The sequence below is a fragment of the Macaca thibetana genome, chromosome 11, assembly GCF_024542745.1.
Source record: "Macaca thibetana thibetana isolate TM-01 chromosome 11, ASM2454274v1, whole genome shotgun sequence".
NCBI lineage: Eukaryota > Metazoa > Chordata > Mammalia > Primates > Cercopithecidae > Macaca > Macaca thibetana.
This window is the reverse complement of record NC_065588.1, coordinates 3,748,052-3,770,726: the sequence shown is the minus strand read 5'-3', so window position 1 is coordinate 3,770,726 and position 22,675 is coordinate 3,748,052. Positions and strand designations below refer to the sequence as shown.

Genomic DNA, 22,675 nt, shown 5'->3' with positions numbered 1-22,675 from the left:
TTCTGAATAATATTTCTAAAATATAATGCTTAATATACAAGCACAAAGGATTTTATTCCTTATCCTGAGGGTTCCTGGTCAGAGCTATCCTCAGATCTTCTGTTTTTGGAATATTAATGGGAGACAAGCCACATTTATGTTTCTGTTTTTGTGGTTTCTGTCTTAAAGTGATTTATTAGGGAGGTACTTCCAGAAGAAACTGATAAGGAATTTGGGGAAGTGGGACAGGGAAAGGAAGTAAAACAAATAATGGCGTAATTTTAGGAAAAGTCCTGGTTCTCCAGGGATATTATTTGTGTAGTCATAATAGTATAAACATTTACTTATTATCATATTTGGGAATTGGCATACAGAGTTTTAAAACAATACTGATTACAGAACACAGTGTCGACGGCACTAGTCCCACTCATGTGGGCTCTGCCTTCGTGATCTAATCACCTCTCAAAGGCCTCACCTACTGATCCCATCATGTTGGGGGTTAGGATTTAAACATATGAACTTGTGGGAGATATAAACATTCAGACCACAGCAGGGAACAACCTGCCACAGGGATGGGAGGTCACCACCCATTTCTCAGTGGGCCTCTTCTCTGCAGGGTACAGAGAGTAATGTCTATGCCACAGGGGCGTTGCTAGCATGGCACTATCAAATATCACTTCCGAAGAAAATTTCTAAAATGTAATGCTTGTTATATAAGCACAGATAATTTTATTCTTTATCCTGAGGATTCCTGGGGAGCCAACAGGAATCTGTTGGTGACAGATTGTCAAGGTACAGATGACTGTAATGGACAAGCAAATTTTGGAAAGAGCTCAAGAGAAGTATAGGCATACAGATAGATAACTTTATCCTCATAAAACAAGGGTCATAAGCGATTTTCCATAATTAAATTAAATTAATTAAATGTGAAATATACACTACATAAAGTCTCAAAGTTTAACAGAGTAAATAATCAAAATGTAATTATGTTGAAAGGATGGAAGGAGGTGAAGGACTTATATTTGCAATAGCTGGAAACTTGAAAGATTAAGACACAGAGTGAATATTTAAGTAACAAAAGACTTTGAGAAGACAATGAACTGAGCTAGTTATTACATCTTGTTCTATAGATGTGAAAAAAGTGTTGGAAAATACATATGTGCCCGTTAATTTAAAAAATCAAACACCTGATTGTTTGGGGGATAAGATTTATATTTATTCTCTACTTTGCTAGAACAAAGTTGAATTGGTAATTGATAATAAACTAGCCTGTGAAGTTTCACTTGAACTCTACTGTTTATTGTTCTATAACTTTCAAACTTGATGCTATAACACTCTATTGCCTGCTAGCTGTGAGAAATTATTAACTTTTATTGAATTAAAACCTATCCTTTTTCAGATTTGTGTTTAACTTAGCTTGATCATTGACTACAGATTTTTTGGTTTCTCCAGAAAGGGAGAACAGGGTCCACCATGTGTGTCTCCTCCTCATTCCCTCCCTGGGTATCAGCCTGAGGCCCTGCATCTCTGCCACTGAGCCGTATACACACGTGCCTCTGAGCCTTTGTTTATTGGCCTCCCGGTCTCCCAAATCTCTCTCGCCTTGTCTTTCTGCATGCGCACATCTTTCAGACTTGCTCCTTCCCTTCTTTTTGCCTGTCAGTCATCCCTAGTGTCACCAGGCCACAGTGGGGTGCTGCATATTCTCTTCCCTTCCTGCAGCGACAGTTGCTTTCTGCCATCCATCACATGGCACGTCTTTACCTTTCAGCAGTGAGGACCATCCTTCCTGGAGGCAACAAGCTCTCTCCTTTAGCTCCATAGCGTGTGTCCTCACATGCACTGGGCTCCTGTCCTGTCTTCCTCCTGGCATTTGGAGATGCACCCGAGCATGTTGCTGTGCACACTCAGCCCCATGAGCCCATCGTGAAGGCCACCGGAGAACAGAAGCAGCAGAGCGAGGTGGGGAAGGAGGCCAACACTGGAGTCAGACAGAGCCCGATCTGGACCCCTGACTCCATCAGTTACTGCTGGGTGATCTTAGACAGCTCACTCCACCTCTCTTCACCTGCTTCCTCATCTGTAAATGGGGTAATTGCAGCTCCTGCCTCATAGGGTTACTGTGAGGACAAAATGAGCTGATACCCTTGAAGCTCCTCGCATGCAGCAGGCATTCGGTCCACGTTAGCTACTGTCATCTTTATGGTGATTCTGACGGTACTGTTTCTGGCTGTCAGTTTCCTGTCTGGGAACCTCTGTATTTCCCATGAAGCCTCATTTCCACACTTCCACATGAGCATCCCTTCTCTTGCAGTGAAAGTGATGTCAAGCAGCTGTGGCTGCAGCTGAAGAAGGATGAACCTCATTTGCTATCCAACTTTGAAGATTTCCTGACCAGTATCTTCTCCCAGCTCCAAGAAGCCCATGAGGAGAAGAATGAACTGGAGTATGCCCTAAAAAGGTGGGTACCCCAGTGTCAGCCACTTTCTGTAACTATGTGTGAAAGAGACACACAGTGCACTTTCTCTTAGATCTTCTGCCAGAACGTTGTGTGATGCCTCCTTATCGCTGTCTGCCAAAGTGGGGACCGGGTCGTATGTCTGTCACGATATATGTATTTTTAAGCTCTCCCTCACCTTTATAAGCTATATGATAGGCACTATTCTAAATACTTTTTATACACTGGCTTATTTAGTCCTCACCACAACCCTTTGAAGTAGGGACTGGTTATCATTTTGCACATTTATTATCTGCACATTTTGCAGGTGGAGGGTTGGAAACCCAGAAAGGTTAAGTAGTATGCCCCAGAAGGCACAGCTTGTAAACGGTAGAGCCAGGACTTGGAGTGAGCTAGCCGGGTGCCCGTGACCAGAAGAAAAATCACTCTGATTCCCTCCAGGCAGTAAGGCCCCAACATACTGGGCCATCCCCCAGTGCCAGATCAGCCTACTTTGCAGAGGTGGCATGTTTGGTAAGGTGACCTATAGCCCTGCTGAATGTCCCTCCTCCTGGCCGCTCTCTCCCATCACGGCCTCATGTATCTTCATCTGCCATATTTGCCTCCAAGACCTCTCCAGGAGACAGGACCAGGCAAGTTAAGCAACATCTGAAGAAGCTGCTGAAGAACTGAACCAGAGTCAGAACAGGCAGGTATATCACAAAACCGGGGCAAGCCCGCTAGACACCAGTCCCTTCATGAGAATCAATGCATGGTTATGGGCACCATGCTGTTCTTAGTCCTTTAACACACATTTACAGCCATGAGCTCGCATTTTGTGAACATGGACTTAGACGTGGTATGACTAGGGATGGTTCATAACCCTGAAGGTGAGGCCAAAACACAGGGCTGGGTTTGAGTAGAGCTTGGAAGCATACAGAGGAGGCCCTGCCCCCTGCTTCTGCCACGAAATCTTGTCCGCACCCAGAGATCTGCTCATATTCTGCAGGAATCCTCAACAATCCCATGGCTGTGCAGTTCCACAGACCACCTGCTCCTCCATTCAGATACTTCCAGCAAAGCCTGGAAGGCAGTTTCAGAGTCTGTGCCGAAATAGTCTTAGAGCAAGCGTACAGCCTCTAATTGCACAAGAAGAGATCACCGTGTGTCTTGCTGTGTAGATCATCTATTTACACATTATTCTGAGTCCCGGCTCCTTTTCGTCTTGTGTCTCCCCAACCTCAACTCTAAAAATAACTTGTAGATAATCTATTTACACATTATTCTGAGTCCCGGCTCCTTTTCGTCTTGTGTCTCCCCAACCTCAACTCTAAAAATAACTTGTAGATAATCTATTTACACATTATTCTGAGTCCCGGCTCCTTTTCGTCTTGTGTCTCCCCAACCTCAACTCTAAAAATAACTTGTTGAGGTCCATTGGGTATACACAGATCTGGGGAGAAGGGACTCTTAGGACTCTGCATTATGAGGAAGCTGAGGCCAAGTATCACTGGAGGAAACATAGTTTGGCTGGAGGACTGTTTAGAACATTCTGGGGAGAGGCTCCCAAAGCTCAGAGAAGGGAAGGATTAAAGGGTGTATTTTTATATAGCTATTACCTAATTAAGAATCAGACAGAACTGGCCGGGCGCGGTGGCTCAAGCCTGTAATCCCAGCACTTTGGGAGGCCGAGACGGGCGGATCACGAGGTCAGGAGATCGAGACCATCCTGGCTAATATGGTGAAACCCCGTTGCTACTAAAAAATACAAAAAACTAGCCAGGCGAGGTGGCGGGCGCCTGTAGTCCCAGCTACTCGGGAGGCTGAGGCAGGAGAATGGTGTGAACCCGGGAGGCGGAGCTTGCAGTGAGATCCAGCCACAGCACTCCAGCCTGGGCGACAGAGCAAGACTCCGTCAAAAAAAAAAAAAAAAAAAAAGAATCAGACAGAACTGAGTTTGATTCTTGATTCTGCCATTTACTAGCTGTGCAACTCAGGACAAGTTACCTAACCTCTCTGAGTCTCAGCTTCCTTATCTGTAAGATAGGGATAGTATCCATCTCACAGAGTTTTGAGTATTAAATGAGATAATGCATGTAAGTATTTGGAACAGTGCTGGCACTTAAGTATCCAATGAATGTCAAAATAATAATTATTAGTATTTTAAATAAGTATCTTTATTAGTCTTAGAGGATTTGTCTGGCTGAAGTGGAGAGTTTGAGCATCAGTATAATCAGAGGCTAAGTTTAAGGATCCCTGTATCCTTCCAGACAACAGTATAGTGACTTGCTGCTCAAAGTATAGTCCATGGACCAGCAATGTTGGCATCACCTGGAAACATCTTAGGAATGGAGAGTCTCAGACCTCACCCCCAGCCCCACTGAATCTGCGTTTTAACAGGGTGTCCAGGTGCTTAGCGTGTAACTTTGGGAAGTGGGAGGCTGAGCATCAGGAGTTCTGGGTTTGAGTCACGTATGGCTTTGCAACCAGCTAGCTCTGTGACTGCTCAAATTTCTCGGCCTCTCTTGAGGCTTGGTTTTCCTATCTGTAAAATGAGGGGACTGGATTAGTTGCTGACCCCACTTCACCCCTTCTCCCCTCTGACCCCCAGCACTGATCACCTGGAGGAGCCACAGCAAAAGTTAATTGGTCTCTCCCAGAAAGGAAGGCATTCTTCTCTTCTCTAAGGAGATAATTGCAGTCTGAACTGGTGGGCAATTACCCAGCCTTAGCCTGCATCTCATCTGCAGGACCTCCTCTGCTGGCCTGCATTTCTGCAGGAAGAAACAAGTGCCCCTGACTTGCTGGAGAGCTGCTTAGCCCTGATATCCATCTTTAAGGGCCTCTATTAGCGGTTTGTCTTCATTTAGTAATTGTGCTTGAAACGTTGTTGAGATAAAAGTCAAGCCACTCTTGGCTGCATATGCACAACCAGCTCATCCAAAGGTTCCAGCCTCTCCATGCCCATCCTCAGTCAGTATCCCTGCCAGCCATGCCTGCTCTGGAGTCAGCTGATCAAGGCCCACTCCTGGCTAGGGAACTGTGTTGGGATTGGGGACTCACTGAACTCTTTGACCAGTCCCATTCCAGAGGTATTCTCCAGATGCAGAACCGGAGAACTGCAGACTGTATTGAGCAGGGCACTGAAATAGGAGGGCAGGAAGGACTGGAGCCCCTGCCCAACCACTGGCACTTACCAGCTGTGTGACCTCAGGCAACTTGCGTTACCTCTCTGTGCATCAGTTTCCTTATTGGAAACCTCTGATGTTTTCTACTAGAGCCTCTTTCAGTCTCTTCTATTTTTTAAAGAAAGGTGGGTCGCACCTTGCTGGTGGGCCTGTCTATAAAGGCACTTGCAACTCAGACGTCAAACAAGAGACTGGAAATCCCAACAGGGTATAGGATATGAAAATGGGATTCTTTACAAATGACTCAGGGTGAGATTAAGTGATTCTGAGACATCTAGAAAGTGAGTTTGGAGGTGTGAGGTTGTTTGTGGGAGGGACATTTTCAGGTTTTAGAGAGGAAGTTGGGGATGGCCTGATTTGGGAGGGAGCCTAGAGGAATCCCGAGGAGAAGAGCGGGTTCTGGTGAGCTGTGAGAATATCTCCCAGGCACCTCCACACGCTCACTTTTCATTATAGTGGATGACATTTCAATGAGCGCATATCCCGGATGCTGGGGATGACAGCTCAGCTGTCGGCTGCATGTCGGCTGCATGTCTGCCCCAGGCCAGGCACCGGGGGAACAGTCTGTGTGTAACCAGTTGCTAGCATCGAACCAGCACTCCCTCCATGCCAGGCTCTGAGTTAAGCAAAGGGAACATAGAGTCCCTCTCCTTGAGGAGTTCGTGATTGCACCGAGGAGACGGCACTTAGGTGCCTGGAAATTCTGCACAAGACAGACCAGAAAATCCTCCTGCAAATGAAACATTAGACAGCATTGCCATGGGCAGCACAGCCTCTACTTTTTCTCCTCGTGCAGACCACACACCTTCCTCCCACAGGGCCAGAGAAAATGAGGCTGACCTGTGGGGGAGTTCGGCCTCATGCAGGTTAGGCAGGACACACACTCCCTGTCCCCAGCCTCCCAGGCTGGGCCATATCCCCCAGGTCGCACTGCGGCTGTGAGTGGAAAAGGGCCACCCCAGCTTCCTCCTCACATTTACCCCCACTTCCTGGGAGGGGGGAGCTGGCAACTGAGGTGGCTGAGTGCTAGGCAAGCCCTCGATAGCTGAGGCCAGGAGAACCCCTCAGAGCATCCTGGAGCATTGTCAGAAACAACCCAGAGTCCTCCTCACTCACGGCCGTGAATGTTTTTTTAACCTACATATCAGAAATAGGAGCAGGAAAGGAGTCTGGGAGCATTCAGTCTCCCACACCCTTGTCCTTTTGCACAGAAGTTGAAGAAATGCGGCCGGGCGCGGTGGCTCACGCCTGTAATCCCAGCACTTTGGGAGGCCGAGGCGGGCGGATCACAAGGTCAGGAGATCGAGACCATCCTGGCTAACACGGTGAAACCCCATCTCTACTAAAAATACAAAAAACTAGCCGGGCGTGGTGGTGGGCACCTGTGGTCCCAGCTACTCGGGAGGCTGAGGCAGGAGAATGGCGTGAACCCGGGAGGGGGAGCTTGCAGTGAGCTGAGATCCGGCCACTGCACCCCAGCCTGGGCGACAGAGCAAGACTCCGTCTGAAAAAAAAAAAAAAAAAAAAAGAAGTTGAAGAAATTTCAGATTCGAGCCCCTTCTGGGCCTCCACTTCTCTCCAAGGAAGGAAGGTGAGACTTCCGCTGAGCAAGTCCCCTCCGCATTCACAGTGCAGATGTGCAGAGGTCTTCACACTTCAGCACGAGGGATATAGTGTAGACATTGGGGAGAACTTAGAATTGGGAATGTCTTTGCCATGGAAAGCATCCTCTGCATTTACCTTTTTCTGGAACAAAAGCTTGAGATCTCCAAGGGATGTAGAGCAGTGCTATCTGGAGGCAGCAGTAGATCCAGACTTTTCACCAGAACCACTTTGGGATGCCAGAGGTCCCACCCCAGTGGGGGCCAGTTCAGTTGTCTGAGGTGGGGGCTTAACGTCTGTATTCGTAATGTATGGGGGCAAGGGCAAATTAGGCAGTGTCTGAGTGGGGTGCTTTGAGCTCTGAAGGAAAGTGCTTTCTAGATCAAAGGCCAGCCCCAGGCTGCGCTCTGGGAGGGCTCCGACTCAATCCTCTGCAGCTCTGTAGCCTGGGAATACCAGCTGGCTGCCTGTTTGGCATCATTGGTTGACCATACTCGGGCTTGACAAGCTTAGCAGCAGGCCCCACGCCCTCCTTGGAATCAGCTCCTCATTTGCACAGTGTTCCCTTGTCCATCTGAATCAGACCTCAGGCTGTTTCTTGGGAGCTCCCAGGCTCTTAAGTTGCAGCGGCTACCAGCTGCTATTCAGCCACTTCCTGTCTGCAGTGATTCCCTGGGCTCTGGGAAGGTGTCCAGACCAGGAGGAATGCACCCTACAGACTGACAGGCAGCCCCAGCTATGATGGCCTGCACCCCCACACAAGCCTGAGGATTTGCAGCCTGTGTTGTGGAGCCTGGAGGACAAGGAAGCTGTCCCCGAAGCTTTTCAGGGAAGAGATGCCATCACATCGCTGGCCCTGCCTCCAGATAGGGCAGCAAATAAAGCATCATATTCCTGGCAGGTGGCCCTTACATCCCACAGAGTTCTTCGTGACCTTGGGGAAGGCCTCAGCTTCATAGTTCTCGAATGGTAGGTTGCTTAGATTTACCAGAGGATTTTTAACTTAAAAGGTAGTTCCCTCTCCCCTAGAGAGTCTAAATCGGTGTGTCTCAGGGAAGGGGTCCAGGAACGTGCACCATAACACACATCCCAGGCGGTTCTGATACAGGCAGGCTGTAGACCACGCTTTGAGAAATGCTGCTCTAGCCAGTTCTTCCAGAATCAATCAGCCAGCAAAAGGTACATCCCCGGGTGCCCTTCCAATCTGGAATGCTAGCCCTATTGTTAGGGTGAAGTTCTCGGCGGGGACTCTAGGTGACGAGGTTGTGACTTAATCGAATGCATGTCTTCTGTGGGTTTATTATTATGTTGAGCACATTGTTAACATTGCCCTGAGAGCAAATTGGAAAGTGAGGACTGTTTGTGCTCTGGGTACACCACGGGCGTGATTTGTAAACCCGACTAATAAAAAACGATTTGCTTTATAGAATGGGATAAAACTGCAAAGTTGGTTTATACAGGCAGCAGAATCTAATTTGGAAGAGACCATCCATCTTGAAAATCCAATTGGCAATTTCACAGTCTTTGCAGAATTTTCTACAAACTCTTACATTTTCCTTTCATTCAGCTCTACTCTAGTCATGCATGTATGTGTGTGCACGTGCATGTGCCCACGTGTGTGAGAGATGGAGACAGAGAGAGACAGAGATAAGCAGATAATTACGGAGACCGAGATAGACTGATCTCAGGGGAACAAAACTCTAAACAGGATTTTTCTAGTGGGAGCTTCTTAGCTGTCAGAGGACTGCAGCTGCCCGAAGAAGGTGGCAGAGGGCACTGGGGAGTCCAAAACCCTGCTTACCATTCCCATTCCAAGTACAAAACTGACTGAGGCTAAATTTGCTTCCATGTTCTTCTCTTGCAAAGAGCAGACTTCTTGAGACTTCTCTAGTCGAGGGTCTTCATTCTGTCATCAGCATGTTGGGCAGGGAGTGGGAGGGAATGTGGGTAACATGGGGGAATAGGAGTCAAGCCCCTCCCATAATCTTGCCTCTCTTTGACCATAGCAGTGCGGACTATTGGCCCCATACCTTGCTCCAGTTCGTGCTCACTCCCCAGTTGACAAATTCCAGGTGTAATTTGGAACACTGACAATTCTAAATGCAAGTATATGGAGTTATCTATTTTACAACCTAGGCTGCTGGGCCAGACATTGTGGTGATGTGAATGGAACCACGGGACCCGAGTTAAGGCCTGGATTCTGCCCGCTACTCTGACCTTTGGAAATCTGGTTACTTCACTGTTTTGATCCTCATTTTCTTCACTTGAAAAACAAAGATGTAGGGAGTACATGAGCTTTATAAGCTTTCATTCTGTGATGGGGAGGAGGGATTCTCCTCTTTGCATCTGCCTTTGCCGAAACTTTGCAAACCAGGAGACGTAATTGATCAAACCACAGCCTCAAAGACACACATACAATCAGAATGACAACTCTCCAAGGCCAATGGCCACTTCTGAAACTCTGCCTTGAGTTCAAGCTCCTGAAATGTACCTAAATTATAGAGAAATGCCATTTCCTCTCTCCAAGGCCAAGCCTACACTTTCATTTACAACCGGCAGAAACTACATTTTTCTTGGAATGATTTCAGCACACCCCTGCCTACAACCTAGGCAGGGGAATGGACGACTTTCTAAGACCCTCTGAAATCCCAACAGATTTTATTTAAAAGGGAGGACAAAGGAGAGGAGAAGCACGAAGAAAATCTTTTGACCAAGCAGTATTCCACAGCAGGAAGGCCTTGGCCTCTGTGCCGTTAGCGGGAGCTCCAGTGATGTTGAGTATTAATGCTTCGCTCTGGCGTAGCACCTTAACTCTCAGTGTGCACAGCACTTTGTGAAGGTTAATTAATTTTCACAGTTCCTGTGGGAGGCTGGCAGGATAAGTTAATGCTAACTACATCTCACCTTCTAGTTCCCTGCAAATTATCTGTAAAGGCCTCTCAGAAGCTACGCTTTGTATTTACATTAGAATCATGAATTCTTCACCTCTACATCCTTCTCACACATCCCATCCTCCTCCCATCCTTAACTCCCCAGTAACCCAGCACCAGACGTACACGTGAGCGTGCACACACACACACACACACACATACACACATCCTTTAGAGAGGGACATTTGCCAGAACCAGACATCTCGTATGAAGATGTTTAATCCCCTGAGCTGGACCTGGGTTTTCATCTGGGTTTTCAGTAGGACTCATTCATTCCGGTCCATCACTGCCCTTATGGCATCCTCAGTATCTCACTGTTACTCTCTCCCCCCTGCTGTTGAAAATCTCCCTATTCTGAACTCACCTCTTCTTAGCTTTTCCCCTGAGAACTCCACCATCCTCCCCACCACCAGAGCGGGCAGCTTCCTTCACTTCCCCCTAGCAGGGCTCTGAGGTCACAGGATGACCGTCAGACAGAACCTAGGAGGGTTCTTTAGGGTCTACCTCATGGTGCATGGCTTCTTCTGTCTGTTCCTTTCCTCCCTGCCACTATAGCATTGGGCTCGATATTCTTAGATGCTAAATTATACAGAGAGTATAACTTCAATCTAAAGTATTTTGCCCAGGGTCATACTGTAAGAAGGGCTTAATCAACACTTTTCAATGGAATGTATGGACGTCTCTTTCCACATTTAGTCTTCTCTATTGAGCCTCCTCAGGTTTTATCCACCCCTGTGTCTTCCATCCCCAACTCCTTCACCATTCCTGCCCACATTTCTTCACACCACATACACCAAGCTGCCACTTGATCCTCCACCCCCCAGCTTCTACTTGACCCTTGGCTGACATCTATAGAGCAGTGACTCTCAAATGGGGTCCTTGGCCTCTGGAGAATCAGAAAACTCATTTAATTAGAATTTATTAAATGCATGTTATGGTGTTAGACACTTCCACTCGCATTATCTTTTTTAATCTTTACAACTTCTGTCTAAAGTAGGTATTACCAACTGATTTTTCAGATATAGAACACTTCAGGCTTACTGAGGTAACATGACTTATCCAAGGCCAGAAAGTTTGTAAATGTCAGAACCGAGACTTGAACCCAGACCTTTTAATTCTGGATCTAATAAACTTTGTGGCAACCACACGCGTGTCAGCAAAGTCTCTATAACCTAGACTGCCCTGAAACCTGCCAGAAGAACTACCCAGCATCACGGGGAAAGAAAAGGACGGGGAGGATAAATATTAGTGCTCATGACTGTTGCTAACTCTGGCTCCTCCACATATGTGTCCTTCTGTTCCACTGAGAATTCATGTCTCTTGCCCTCACTCCTCTTTCATCTACCTCTTCTTCATCTCTCCCACATTATGTAACTCAAAATGATTAGGGTCAGATAGTAGAAAATGGAATAATTAAATAGATACCACTTGAGTTCTGGGAGCCAGGTCAAGAGTTTTTTGTTTGTTTGTTTGTTTGTTTGTTTTGAGACGGAGTCTCACTCTGTCACCCAGGTTGGAGTGCAGTGGTGGGATCTTGGTGTACTGCAACCTCCACCTTCTGGGCTCAAGTGATTCTCCTGCTTCAGCCTCCTGAGTAACTGGGGCTACAGGCGTGTAACACCACACCTGGCTACTTTTTGTATTTTTAGCAGAGAGGGAGTTTCTCCATGTTGGTCAGGCTGGTCTTGAACTCCTAACCTCAGGTGATCTGCCTGCCTTGGCCTCCCAAAGTGCTGAGATTACAAGCGTGAGCCCCTGTGCCCAGCCAGAAGGAGTGTTTTGAGAATGGCTAAGAGAAGACAGGTTGAATGGCTATGCCTACATGTCACTAATGAACATCTCAGAGGTCTCTGCTACAGATTGTGGTCCTCATTTTGTCTAACATTTTTCCAATGGCATGAGTAAAGGAAGACAAAAAGGGAATATTTTGAAGTAATGAAAAAAGTTCCATCCATAAAGAAGATACAACATACATTAAGCTTTATGTGCCAAATAACACAACAGCAAGATACATATGGCAGAAGCTTTTAGAAAAAATAAAGAAAACTTAATAAAAAAAAAAAAAAAGACTTTAGACTTTAACAAATTTGCTTCAGATTTGACACATTAGTCAGGCAAAAGTACGTGGAAGATTAAAGTATGTGAAACCATCAATGAACACACTTTAGAGATGAATATAGAATTGTGTGCCTTACAAATAGAATATATGTCCCTCTCATAGAAGTTGTGCAAAAATTGGTCATGTTTGTGGCTACAGAGGAAAGATAACCAATAGATTCCAAAACCATTTCTTTGTATAATATAATAAAACTAGAAACCAATAGCTTGTACCTTTTTTAATAAACTGCCTTTTAAATAACTCTCAGATACATTAAATGACAAAAACCAACATTATAGATTATTTAGCCTACATCCTGATTGAAGATTTAGAATGTCAACAAAACTTGGAAAGTCACTGAATACACCACATGACCAACTGAGACTTGTTAGCATAGTGACGGGCTGGAAAGATGGACTAGAACTAGCAAACACAAAATCTAACAGAATTACATTTGAGATGTTGCTCTGTGTTCAAAACGCCAATGGCAGAAGCACAAAGTAGAGGAGATACGATTCAGTAGTACCATCTTTAAAACAAAAATGATCACACAGACCTAAGATTTAGAGATTGTAGTTGGCAAATGGGTTCAGCACACATCCACTGTAATGTGGCTGCCAAGAAAAGTTAATGGGGTTTTAGGCTGTATGAATAGTTATGCAGCATCTGGAACAAGAGAGGAAATAGCTCTAATCTGCACACATCAGACTCATATACTGGACATTCAGTTTGGCACTCACATAGCTTGAGAAAGATCATTGCAGCCCATTCGAAGAAGCATGAAGGGAATTGTAAAGGGATTTGTAAAAAATCCACGTGAGACACAGTTGCAGGAAGTGGAGAGGCTTGACCTGAACCCTTGAAGTCTTGATGCCGTTCTGAAATACATGAAAGGCTTTTATGCAGAAGAGTAAGGTCGTGGAAAGACAGATTTCTGTGAGCCAGAATATCCCAAAGATGAAATAACTACTTAGAGAAACAGCAAGTTCCCTGTCACTGGGGGTATTCTAACCTAGTCCGGGTAAGTACTTGACATGGTATTGTCACAAGAATTTTAACACCGGAGAAACAGGTAGTTAGATTAGACAAACCTTCCAACTCTGAAGTTCTTTAACTCACATGGTATCTAGTGTTCCCTCAAAATGGTCCATGAGCTTCTGAGTTTGGTACCCAAAATTGTAAATTGAGTTTTTACAGGTTTTTGGCGTTAACATTTTGAGTTCAGGCCCTGCGGGTGACATAAATGCCTGCGTGTTTATAATCTAATTGAGACAACACGAACCCAAATGAAACAGTTGTTCAGGACTATTTAAGATTAATTGTTAAATGATCAAATGAAGACATCTGCTGTCATCAGAGTTCAGAGAAGGGGTCATGAGGGTTGGAATAGATGGCAAAATCTTCACAGAGAAGACTTCAAAGTCTGTTTATATGCATTAGGCAATATAAGTGATTTTAGAAATTGTGGCAACAAGGATGTATATGATGAGCAAACATGATGAGTTGTTTCTTTCCCCTGATGGCAGAATGTGGCGAGCCTTGCTGAATGTGACTCACCATATGTGCACATCTTTTTAGTGTCTCTTGCTGCCACTGCCCGCACAGCCACTGCAGGGCTCCTGCAGACACGGGCTCCTGGCTGCTGGCTCCTGCTCACACACAGTCTGGGTCTCTAATGGATTGGTTTGACAGGCACTTTTATTGACTGAGCTATTTCTTCTTCATCTTCCCAATTGCATCAGCCTTTCCAAACCCAGCAGGTCTTTCATCCTTGAAACCAAGGCTCTTCCCCTTGGGGAGCACTGCCCTTTGCCCTCCACAGCCCGTGATTGTAATGACAACAGTAAATCATCCCTTACACTGACTGAGGGCTCTGTGGTTCTGACACTTTCCACATCCACTCTCATGTGTTCTTTATGACAATGTAGGGAGGAACACAGGGCAGGTACCATCCCAGGATGTGAGGAGGTCAGAGTACTTACCCAAGGTCACACTGAGGAAAGGAGCTGGTTCTGGGATCCGAATGCAAGTCGTCTCATCCCTGCACTGGTTTAGTGACATGAGTGGTACGCACAGCACCTTAATCTTCCCCATTCCTGGGATTAGTGTGTTCTAACCCAGTCTTGTCATAGTCGTTCAAGCCTGGAGAGTCTCACAGCAGGCCAGCTTTCCAAAAGCTTGGTTGCATATATGAGTCTGGTTGGGCCCAGGATCTCGGATGCCCACCTGGAATCCCAGCGCTTCTTTGCAGTAGGCCTAGCCTGTGTGAGTGAGGGCTAGGGGGAGGCACTCTTCAAACACTGTATCTATCTTCCTGCCAGTTATTTTTTAGTGGCTTGTAAAATAACTTAATTCACATACCAGCAAGCTGGTATGCAAGCATGAAAAACTTAGAGTGTGTTAATTTAATCAAATAAGACATAGATCAAAGTTAATATAGCACACTTAATTATATTATAGAATTAATGCCCTGCATGGTTATTAGAAATAAATGGTAAGCCATTTATATGAATAACTTTATATGAATTGCTTTAGCAGAGCCAAATCAATGTTTAAGTTTCTCTCATCTTACTTTATTAGTTTTATAGTATTTATATAGCTGGAATCTCTGTCTAGAGTTTTCCTTGATATCATTTACCATCTAGCATCTGAGTTTCTTCAAACACAGGAAGATAATTCCAGGGACCAAGAGAAATCATCTTGCTTTCTGAAAGTTCCTTCAAACTGTATCTGCTTCTGTCACTGAAGTATCAGGGTCAACAGCATGAGCCTTTTTCCTTACTTTTCCTCCAAGATTTTGTTTTAATTCTTAGGAGTTAATTCAGAGCAAAAGTAACCATCCCAAACATTGGTCATTTAACAAGAAGAGATTTCTTACTCTTAGCCAAAAAGAGTAAGGGATGCAGGACGTATCCATAAAGACAGGGTCCCGGCTTGCGAAGGTCTGGGAGGACTGTCATCTCTCACTGAGCCCACCCTGGGCCATTATTGCACAGTCGCTCAAAATCAAGTTTCTGGTCTTGGGGGTGCAGCCAAGCAAGGCAACTCCAAGGCTGTGCTCTGTGATGAATGTCCCTGACCATGGAGTCTCGCACACTGTTCCTTTGTCTGGGTCAGATCTGTGGTTTCTGTAAAGCTGGAAGGATGCCAATCAAAATGACTCCTGTTCATTGTTCACCTGTGCACATGGTGAAAATACACTCTCAACAGGTGGCAGATGAGAAAGGGGCAGAAATTGGGCTGTGGCAAAGCCTTGGACAGCAGAGAAGGTCTGGTCCTGGATTGGAGGCCCAAGTGGACATGGGAGGTAGGGGTTAAAATGATGGAGGGCTCAGGGGAATAAATATCTTCCCATCCTTTATGTTCAGTTCAGAAATCTTCCTAGTACTTCTTAAAATTGAGAACTTCAATTATTGAAGTCTCTTAAATAAAGGGCACAGTGGGCTTGCCATCATTTAAGTTTAGAATGGCAGGGGCCAAATGTGTGTGTGTGTGTGTGTGTGTGTATGTGTGTGTGTCTGTTGCATGTTCAGAACAGGTCTTGAGAGCCACATGAGCCTGTTCACGGAGCCTGGAGTTTCCTGAACAGGATAGGGAGAAGATCGGGAGTAGCGGCCACAAAGAGGGTCTTTCACTGCATGGTCAGCAAAAAAGGTATGAAAATGCAACTACCTGGGAATGTCAGTAATTCAGTGTGATAACTCCCAGTTTCAGTTCCAATGCTAATACCAGATCTTTCCTGTTTGAATTTGGAGGGGCATTAGAAGTTGGATGTATCATGGGGAGAGAGAGAAACAGAAAAGGATCCATCCCTGGGGATGACCTACACACCTTGTCCCCATAGCTGCGTTTGTCTTCATCTCCCTATAGGAGCAGAGTGCCTAGGTACTTGCTTTCTGGGTGGGGAGAGGAAAGAGTGGGGAGAGGATGCTGAGAAGAAGAGTGGGGATGAGGGATGCTGAGAAGAAGAGTGGGGATGAGGACATCTCATTGTCATCGCCATCCTCCAACCAGCCTCGCCTGTCTCGCACTGTCTGCTTGTGCCCTGGAGCCTGAGATGGCACGGGCACTAGACATCGTGCCTTTTGCTTTGTGGTAGGGGTGTGGTAGCTCTTGTTGTCATCATCGTGGAATCTCTTGAGAATCTCATGAGAAACATGGATCACACAAACTCAAGCATACAGGGAGAGTCCTCTGAGAGTGCAGTGATAGAGGGTCCGGATGTGGACAGGCAGAGAGAAAGCATGCAAACAGGGACAAGATAAACCAGGAAACAACAGGAAAGAAACCCACACAATGCAACTTCATATGGTCTATGAGCGTGGGGATCAGCGGGAACAGGGATGATATGTCTGGCAGAGGCCTCTGGGCTTGTGTTGAAAGAAAGTACAATAAAGGGAGATGGTCCAGGGAAACTTCACCGAGGAGCACAGGGATCATCTAGGAGTGATGGCTGGGGGATGGGAGGAGGAGAGGCCACGTGAAACCTACCAGTTGTAGGGGCAGGTGCCACAAGGCCTCTGTGGTCTGCATCCCTTGTCGGGTTAGCTGATCCTGAGGGACTGATCTTGTAGCCTTGACCGACCTGACCGATGCTGTCACCCCCACACCCACAGCTCCAGAGTAGGGGACTGGTGTCTGAGCTCCAGGAGCTGTCGCTGTGGGATAGGGGAACCTTAATGCAGACTCTCCTTTTGCCATCTCTGTAGGAAAATTGCTGCTTATGATGAAGAAATCCAGCATCTCTATGAGGAGATGGAACAGCAAATCAAAAGTGAGAAGGAGCAGTTTCTCCTGAAGGTAAGTGTGCACTCCCCAGGCTTGGCTCTGAGGCCAGCTTGACATATCTGCTCTGTCTCCCCCAATTTTAAGATTGTGGTGCCTCTGTCCATGCACTGTTGATTCCCTCTTTCTCTGCTGTATTTTTTTGTCAAGACATTTATCACCTTCACACAGGACATGTAATATCCTTGTTTATTTTCATTGAGTGTCTATCTTCTCCTGCTAACATATAAGTTGCAAAAGAGCAGAGATTTTTATCTTTTATTAACTAAAGTATCCTCAGCACATAGACAATGCCTGGAACATACCAGGTGCTCAACAAATATTTGTTAAATGAATGAATGAATGAATAAGTGAATGAATGAAAGGATGGAGGTTCATGCTTTCCCTGTTAAATTTGATCTGACATTGACTGTTCCTAGAATTATATGGCAGGCCCGCCCAAATGCACCAGCCCAGTTCACCCTGTGCCCAGCAGCTCTCCTAAGTGGACAAGCGTTAGAGCCTGTGCTACCCATCCTTTACCCTTAGGCACATGGAAAATTTCACAGCCAAGAAAAAACAAATCAATCCCGCCTTCCACAGATACCGTTGAGGAAATGGATAACTCCCTTCCCTCTTCCTGGTCTGACCCTTGTCAGCCCCTTCCCAAGCCCTGCCATTTGTCTCAAGAAGTCAGGATTGGCAAAATCCTCTTCTTTGCCAAGGTAAGCAGGATCCTTCTGGAAACATGTTCATAAAACTAAATTTAAAAAAAAAAAAAAAAAAAAGGCCACTGCACTCCAGCCTGGGCGAGAGAGCGAGACTCCGTCTCCAAAAAAAAAAGCTTCAGAGAACTCTCTAGTACCCATTTTGGGGCTACCTACTTGGTGGGTTCTCAGCAGAAAAGACTTTGATCTTAGATGGCAGCTTCCCTTGCTGCTCAGCACTAAGCCTGACTGTTATCACAACCCCTTCTCTTGAACCAATGTTAAGTTTTATGCTGCCTCAGATTATCAACACCACTGCTCCGTTTATTATCACAGATGTCATTCAAACTGAGAGGGAATCGGAATGCTTTTCAAGAACATCTGGTCATGTCCTCCAATTAGCGCCCTCTGGAGGCTTGTCAGCATTTCCAGGCCTCCTCCCTCTTGTAGAGCCTGAAAGCATTCTGGCTGCTCCTGCCCCTCAACCTGGTTGATGGCAGACAGAACTCACACACTTCTCACCAGCAGACCCCAAAATCGTTTCTGAGAACAGCAGCTCCCCACCCCACCTCCCTGCCATAGGGCAGTCACCCCCTTTATCCCAAATGACACCCTGCACAGAGAGGCTGAGCTCCATGTGACATCTTGTCCCCTCTGCCCCGGCCATGACTACAGGTCAGAGGTCCTAGCTAAAGGAAAAGACGTGATTTCAGAAGCAAATGCTGGGCCAGGGCATAGGGGATGGGCAAGGGCAGAGGTCACAGGAAAAAAATTCAAGGAGAAGTTTGCGTCACTGCAGGTGATCCGGCCTCCCTGTCCCCTTCTGCTCCCTCCTTCTCCCCTCTTGACACCAAATGCCTTTAAAGCGCAGTGCTTAGATTTATGCCTTTTGCATGAACATGGAAACTGCTCAGATGTTTTTGCAGCACTATTAAGCCATTAGATACAAAGGCTTTTGCCTGGCGATAGATCAAGGATAGTGGTGCTACAGTTTCTGACATCACGGAAAAGGTTGAACCCTCGGACCAGAATTTGGGTCCTGGCTTGACACATATCAGTTTGTCTGACCATGAAGGAAGCACCTAATCACTTGCACCTTCCAACCCCAGGATGTGATGCCAGACCACCTCAACGCTCTGTCCTGGTGCATTGTGGGGATGCTCTGTAGGCCCATTGGGGGTGCAGCCACATCATCACGGGGATGCTGGAGCCTCTCGCTGCTCCCAGCATTTTTCACGGGGAGCAGCAGCCAAGTTGAAGGAGGCAGATTCACTGGGGCTGATTCTCTGGAAGTAAATGTTGGGAGCAGGTGCTGTCTGGTCAGATCGTACCTCTGCCATTCATGTGGTTAACATGAGGATAGTCACAGGCTGTCCCTGTGGTTCTTCTGCCCATTTACCTGCCTAAAAATGGGCAGAAGAACCTGGTCACATCAACAGAGGATGCACAAGGAAGCACCCTGAGCCTTTGAGTGGAGGTGTCCAAAGGCCTCTGGCCCGAGGGGGCCGTGCTCCACCACCTTGCTGCGGCCGCTGTCATGCCAGGACACCCGTCTAGTGCAGCATCCCACGCTGTCCTCCTTGGGAGAGAGTCCTTCCGTATCTCAGGAACCCCAGGGGGCTCCGGTAGTGAGTTATATGGCAGTTACAATGGTTTCTTCTCTTCCTGCACATTTTGTACCTCCATTCCGCCTTCAGGCAAGTGGAGTGCTGCAGATGGCATGGGTATTTTTGTTTCTATTCTGTGAACAAACAGTGATCCAGAAGAATGAAGCAAGTTAGTTGAGTGAAGCCGGGGCCAGAACCCAAGTTGTGTCCCGCTCGGCTCAGGGCCCTTACACCACAGATCTGGCTCTGCTGAGAGCATCAGGCACCCGACGGCCCACACACTTTCCTCCTCATCCCACAGCCAGGCCCCTTCTCACCTGCTTCAGCACCTCTCTGTGGGGAAAGCCCAGCCTAGGGAAGGAGCAGATATTAAAACATCCTGAGGAGCAGGGCCCGGGAGACTTCAATCACAGTGGGAAAATATGAACACTTAGACCCTCAAGAGGAACAGGTAATGGCCCTGTGTTTCCAGAGTGTGGCCAATTTAAGGGATCTGATGCCAGTGCCCAACCTCGAACAGAGTATCCAGGTCAGAAGGCGTCCGAGGGGTCATCTGCCTCCCCCAGTTTGCACATGAGGAGACCAAGGCCTGATGTTTGAACTCAGGCCCCAACTCTCCCCATTCAGTATTCCACCTTTGGCTGACACTGCTCCTTTTTTTGGTAGAGAGGAGGGTGGCAGTGCACAGTCACTGGACATGGCCATGCTTGCTGGGAGTTTGCATCCTGCCTCACTAAGTGCTTGCATTATCTCTGTCTCATTTGGTCCTCCCTGATGGGGCAGGCAGGTTACCAGAGCCCTGCAGTGCTATGGGAAAAGCCCCGTGGTCTAATAGAATGGGTTTTGATGTTGAGTAGGTTCAAGGTGGGAAAAGAAATCTATAACCCAGGGGTGCTACATTTGGGTCCTGTGTATCCCTCTTTCTGGCTTGGCAGGACACAGAGAGGTTTCAAGCCCGCAGTCAAGAGCTGGAACAGAAACTGTTATGTAAGGAGCAGGAGCTGGAGCAGCTCACCCAGAAGCAGAAAAGGGTATGTTGCTGTCATGGCCTCAGAGTACCTGGCTCTTCTCTCCATCCTTTCCTCTGCCTCTTGCCCACCTTCCCTGCCATTCACTTAAGGACTTTTGATTTTTTTTAACCTGAGAAGAACGATTTAGTTGTACAACAGATAGCATTTAAAATCACAGGTGATCCCAAGATAAAACCTTTACTTCTCCAATACCAGGTGTTTAACTTGGAAAAGTTGCCAAGCATTCCCCCATGAGGTATCTGCAGACATGTTCCTATAATTATACCCAGGAGCCACAAGAATGCCAAAACTGGAATTTGTTTCCTGCCTCCTGTATAAGAAAAGAGGGGAATGCCGAGGTACAAGAGACATTGTCTACCACGATATTTGGCGGGAGGCTACAGATAAGTTTCTTCCGTCCAGAATGGTCATGGATGCCTCTGCTGGAACAGGCGCTTCCAAAGTCAGCCTGTGTCTTCCCTGGTCGTGTGGTGCCTGGACAGGGTCATTGGCATCCTTTGTGGCTACTCCCATCCCTGCAGGAAGAATGCAGACACCAGGCACTCCTCTCTGATGTACCTGAGCCTCCAGGAGGCAGGCTGGGTGGTGCGCTCTGCAGGGCAGCGTCTCTGTGGCCGGGAGTGCCTGGCTGATGAGCCCAGAAAGACTGACGGCCTAGGCAAGCCTCCTACTTAGCGGCCTCCACTCCTTAGCAAGGGCTCCTGAGGGAGACGGGCTGGCGTGCCACTGGCCTCCTGTTTTGTTGTGCCCGGTGCCGGAAGGAATCCAGCTCTGGACAGACCAGGACACGTTGCTTCCATTTCAATAGAGAGGGTTATTTTTAGCAGCACATTAACATCTACTTGAAGACAGCCCTGCTAAGACAAGAGACTGTTCCACTGCTGCTGCTACCCAAGCTATGAATTTAGGTCTCCTTCCTTCTGCAGCAAGACGATTTCTACTCCGGGAACTGCCAGCTGCCTCCCCGTTTCTCCATCCACAGTTGCACCTTGCTTCTCCTACTCCTTCTCTTCCTCTCTATTATGCATTAAGTTCCTAGCAATTAGATTTACCCCTCAGATGAATGATTGCCACTCGATGTAATTACTGCATGCTTGCCCGATTGCACAGGAGCCTCTTGAGAATCACACCAAATTCCTTGTTGTTACTTCTTCCTCCCCTTACTGGCCACATTCATTAAACTAAATTTATTATGATATATGTACCTTGGTTTGATTCTTCCTCTGGTGAGAGGATTAGAAGCTCTGCACAGCATAATCAACAGCCAAGAAAAGCCGAAGCTATAAAAATGCAAGGTTTTTAGTTACTTTAGAGACATAGAAAAGGTCTGTGTTCTGTTTGAACTGTTTTAGTTATTTCCTAAGAATTTTCAGGGCTTCTGGCTACCCTTAAAAGCTTCTCTAGATTAATGGAATTGGAGTTGAGAGGAGAAAAGGGAATATATAGATTTACTATCAGCGTGCGAAATTGGGAAGGATGGTTTTATGAAGCAGGCCATTTAGCTGTTCCCCTTCTCCATCAAGGACCAAGGAAAAGAAATTGGCTTAAAGGACAACAAGACAGATTTAGGTTAGATCTCAAGGCCATTCACACGGACGGACTGTGGAAGTTCCTTTGTTAGTGGTCTTTCTGAGTGGAGCAGTTCCTCCTGGACTGTTTAGTGATCCTGTGTGGAGACAGGGGAGAGACAAGATGTGCTCTGAAAGCTCCTTCCTGCCTAGAGGAGTGTGTATGTGTGAACTGAGGCGAGGACAATGCCGATTTAGGCTTGAGGCCGGTGAGGGGCGGCAGTGACGGTTCCTGCCTGCCAAGCGGGGAAAGCAAGGTGAGGCCAGTGCAGGTCCTTCTGAAGATGGTGGTCACCCCTCATTCCCCTCTGCTCCCCATTCCTTTGCAGCTGGAAGGTCAGTGCACAGCCCTGCATCATGACAAGCATGAGACCAAGGCTGAGAATACCAAGCTGAAACTTACCAACCAGGAGCTGGCCCGGGAGCTGGAGCGGACCTCCTGGGAGCTCCAGGATGCTCAGCAGCAGCTGGAAAGCCTTCAGCAAGAGGCCTGCAAACTCCACCAGGAGAAGGAGATGTGAGTCCAGCCTTTGTCCGCTCCTCTGCTGTCCTCCAGCACCACCCCCGCACTATGGGCGTGTCCCCTCGCCGCTCAGAGGCCCTGTCTCCTGGCCTGTGAAGTGTGGATTTGGGCTTGTGGCTCCCTGAGACTCTTCTAACACTCTTCTAGGATTCTGACCCCGTGAAGCAGACCAGTTCTGTGTCCAGCATTGCCTGGGATTGACAAGAAATGTACAGCCCTGTTCTCAGAAAATGCATTCTGT

At 47.0% G+C, this 22,675-nt stretch overlaps 3 protein-coding genes across 5 annotated transcripts in view; 1 reads left to right on the top strand and 2 right to left on the bottom strand.

The window, feature by feature from the left end:
• The window catches only part of TIGAR (TP53 induced glycolysis regulatory phosphatase), a 1,172,566-nt gene that overhangs the window by 651,872 nt on the left and 498,019 nt on the right, over window positions 1-22,675 (bottom strand). The window lies entirely within an intron of this gene.
• The window catches only part of CCND2 (cyclin D2), a 734,493-nt gene that overhangs the window by 613,553 nt on the left and 98,265 nt on the right, over window positions 1-22,675 (bottom strand). The gene's annotated exons all lie outside the window — the stretch shown is intronic.
• The window catches only part of CRACR2A (calcium release activated channel regulator 2A), a 119,203-nt gene that overhangs the window by 49,431 nt on the left and 47,097 nt on the right, over window positions 1-22,675 (top strand). For all 3 annotated transcript variants that reach the window (XM_050750148.1, XM_050750149.1, XM_050750150.1), the window contains 4 exons: window positions 2,294-2,440; window positions 16,944-17,034; window positions 20,248-20,343; window positions 22,241-22,428. In XM_050750148.1, coding sequence (XP_050606105.1) covers window positions 2,294-2,440; window positions 16,944-17,034; window positions 20,248-20,343; window positions 22,241-22,428 — 522 coding nt within the window. The remainder of the gene's footprint in view (window positions 1-2,293; window positions 2,441-16,943; window positions 17,035-20,247; window positions 20,344-22,240; window positions 22,429-22,675) is intronic.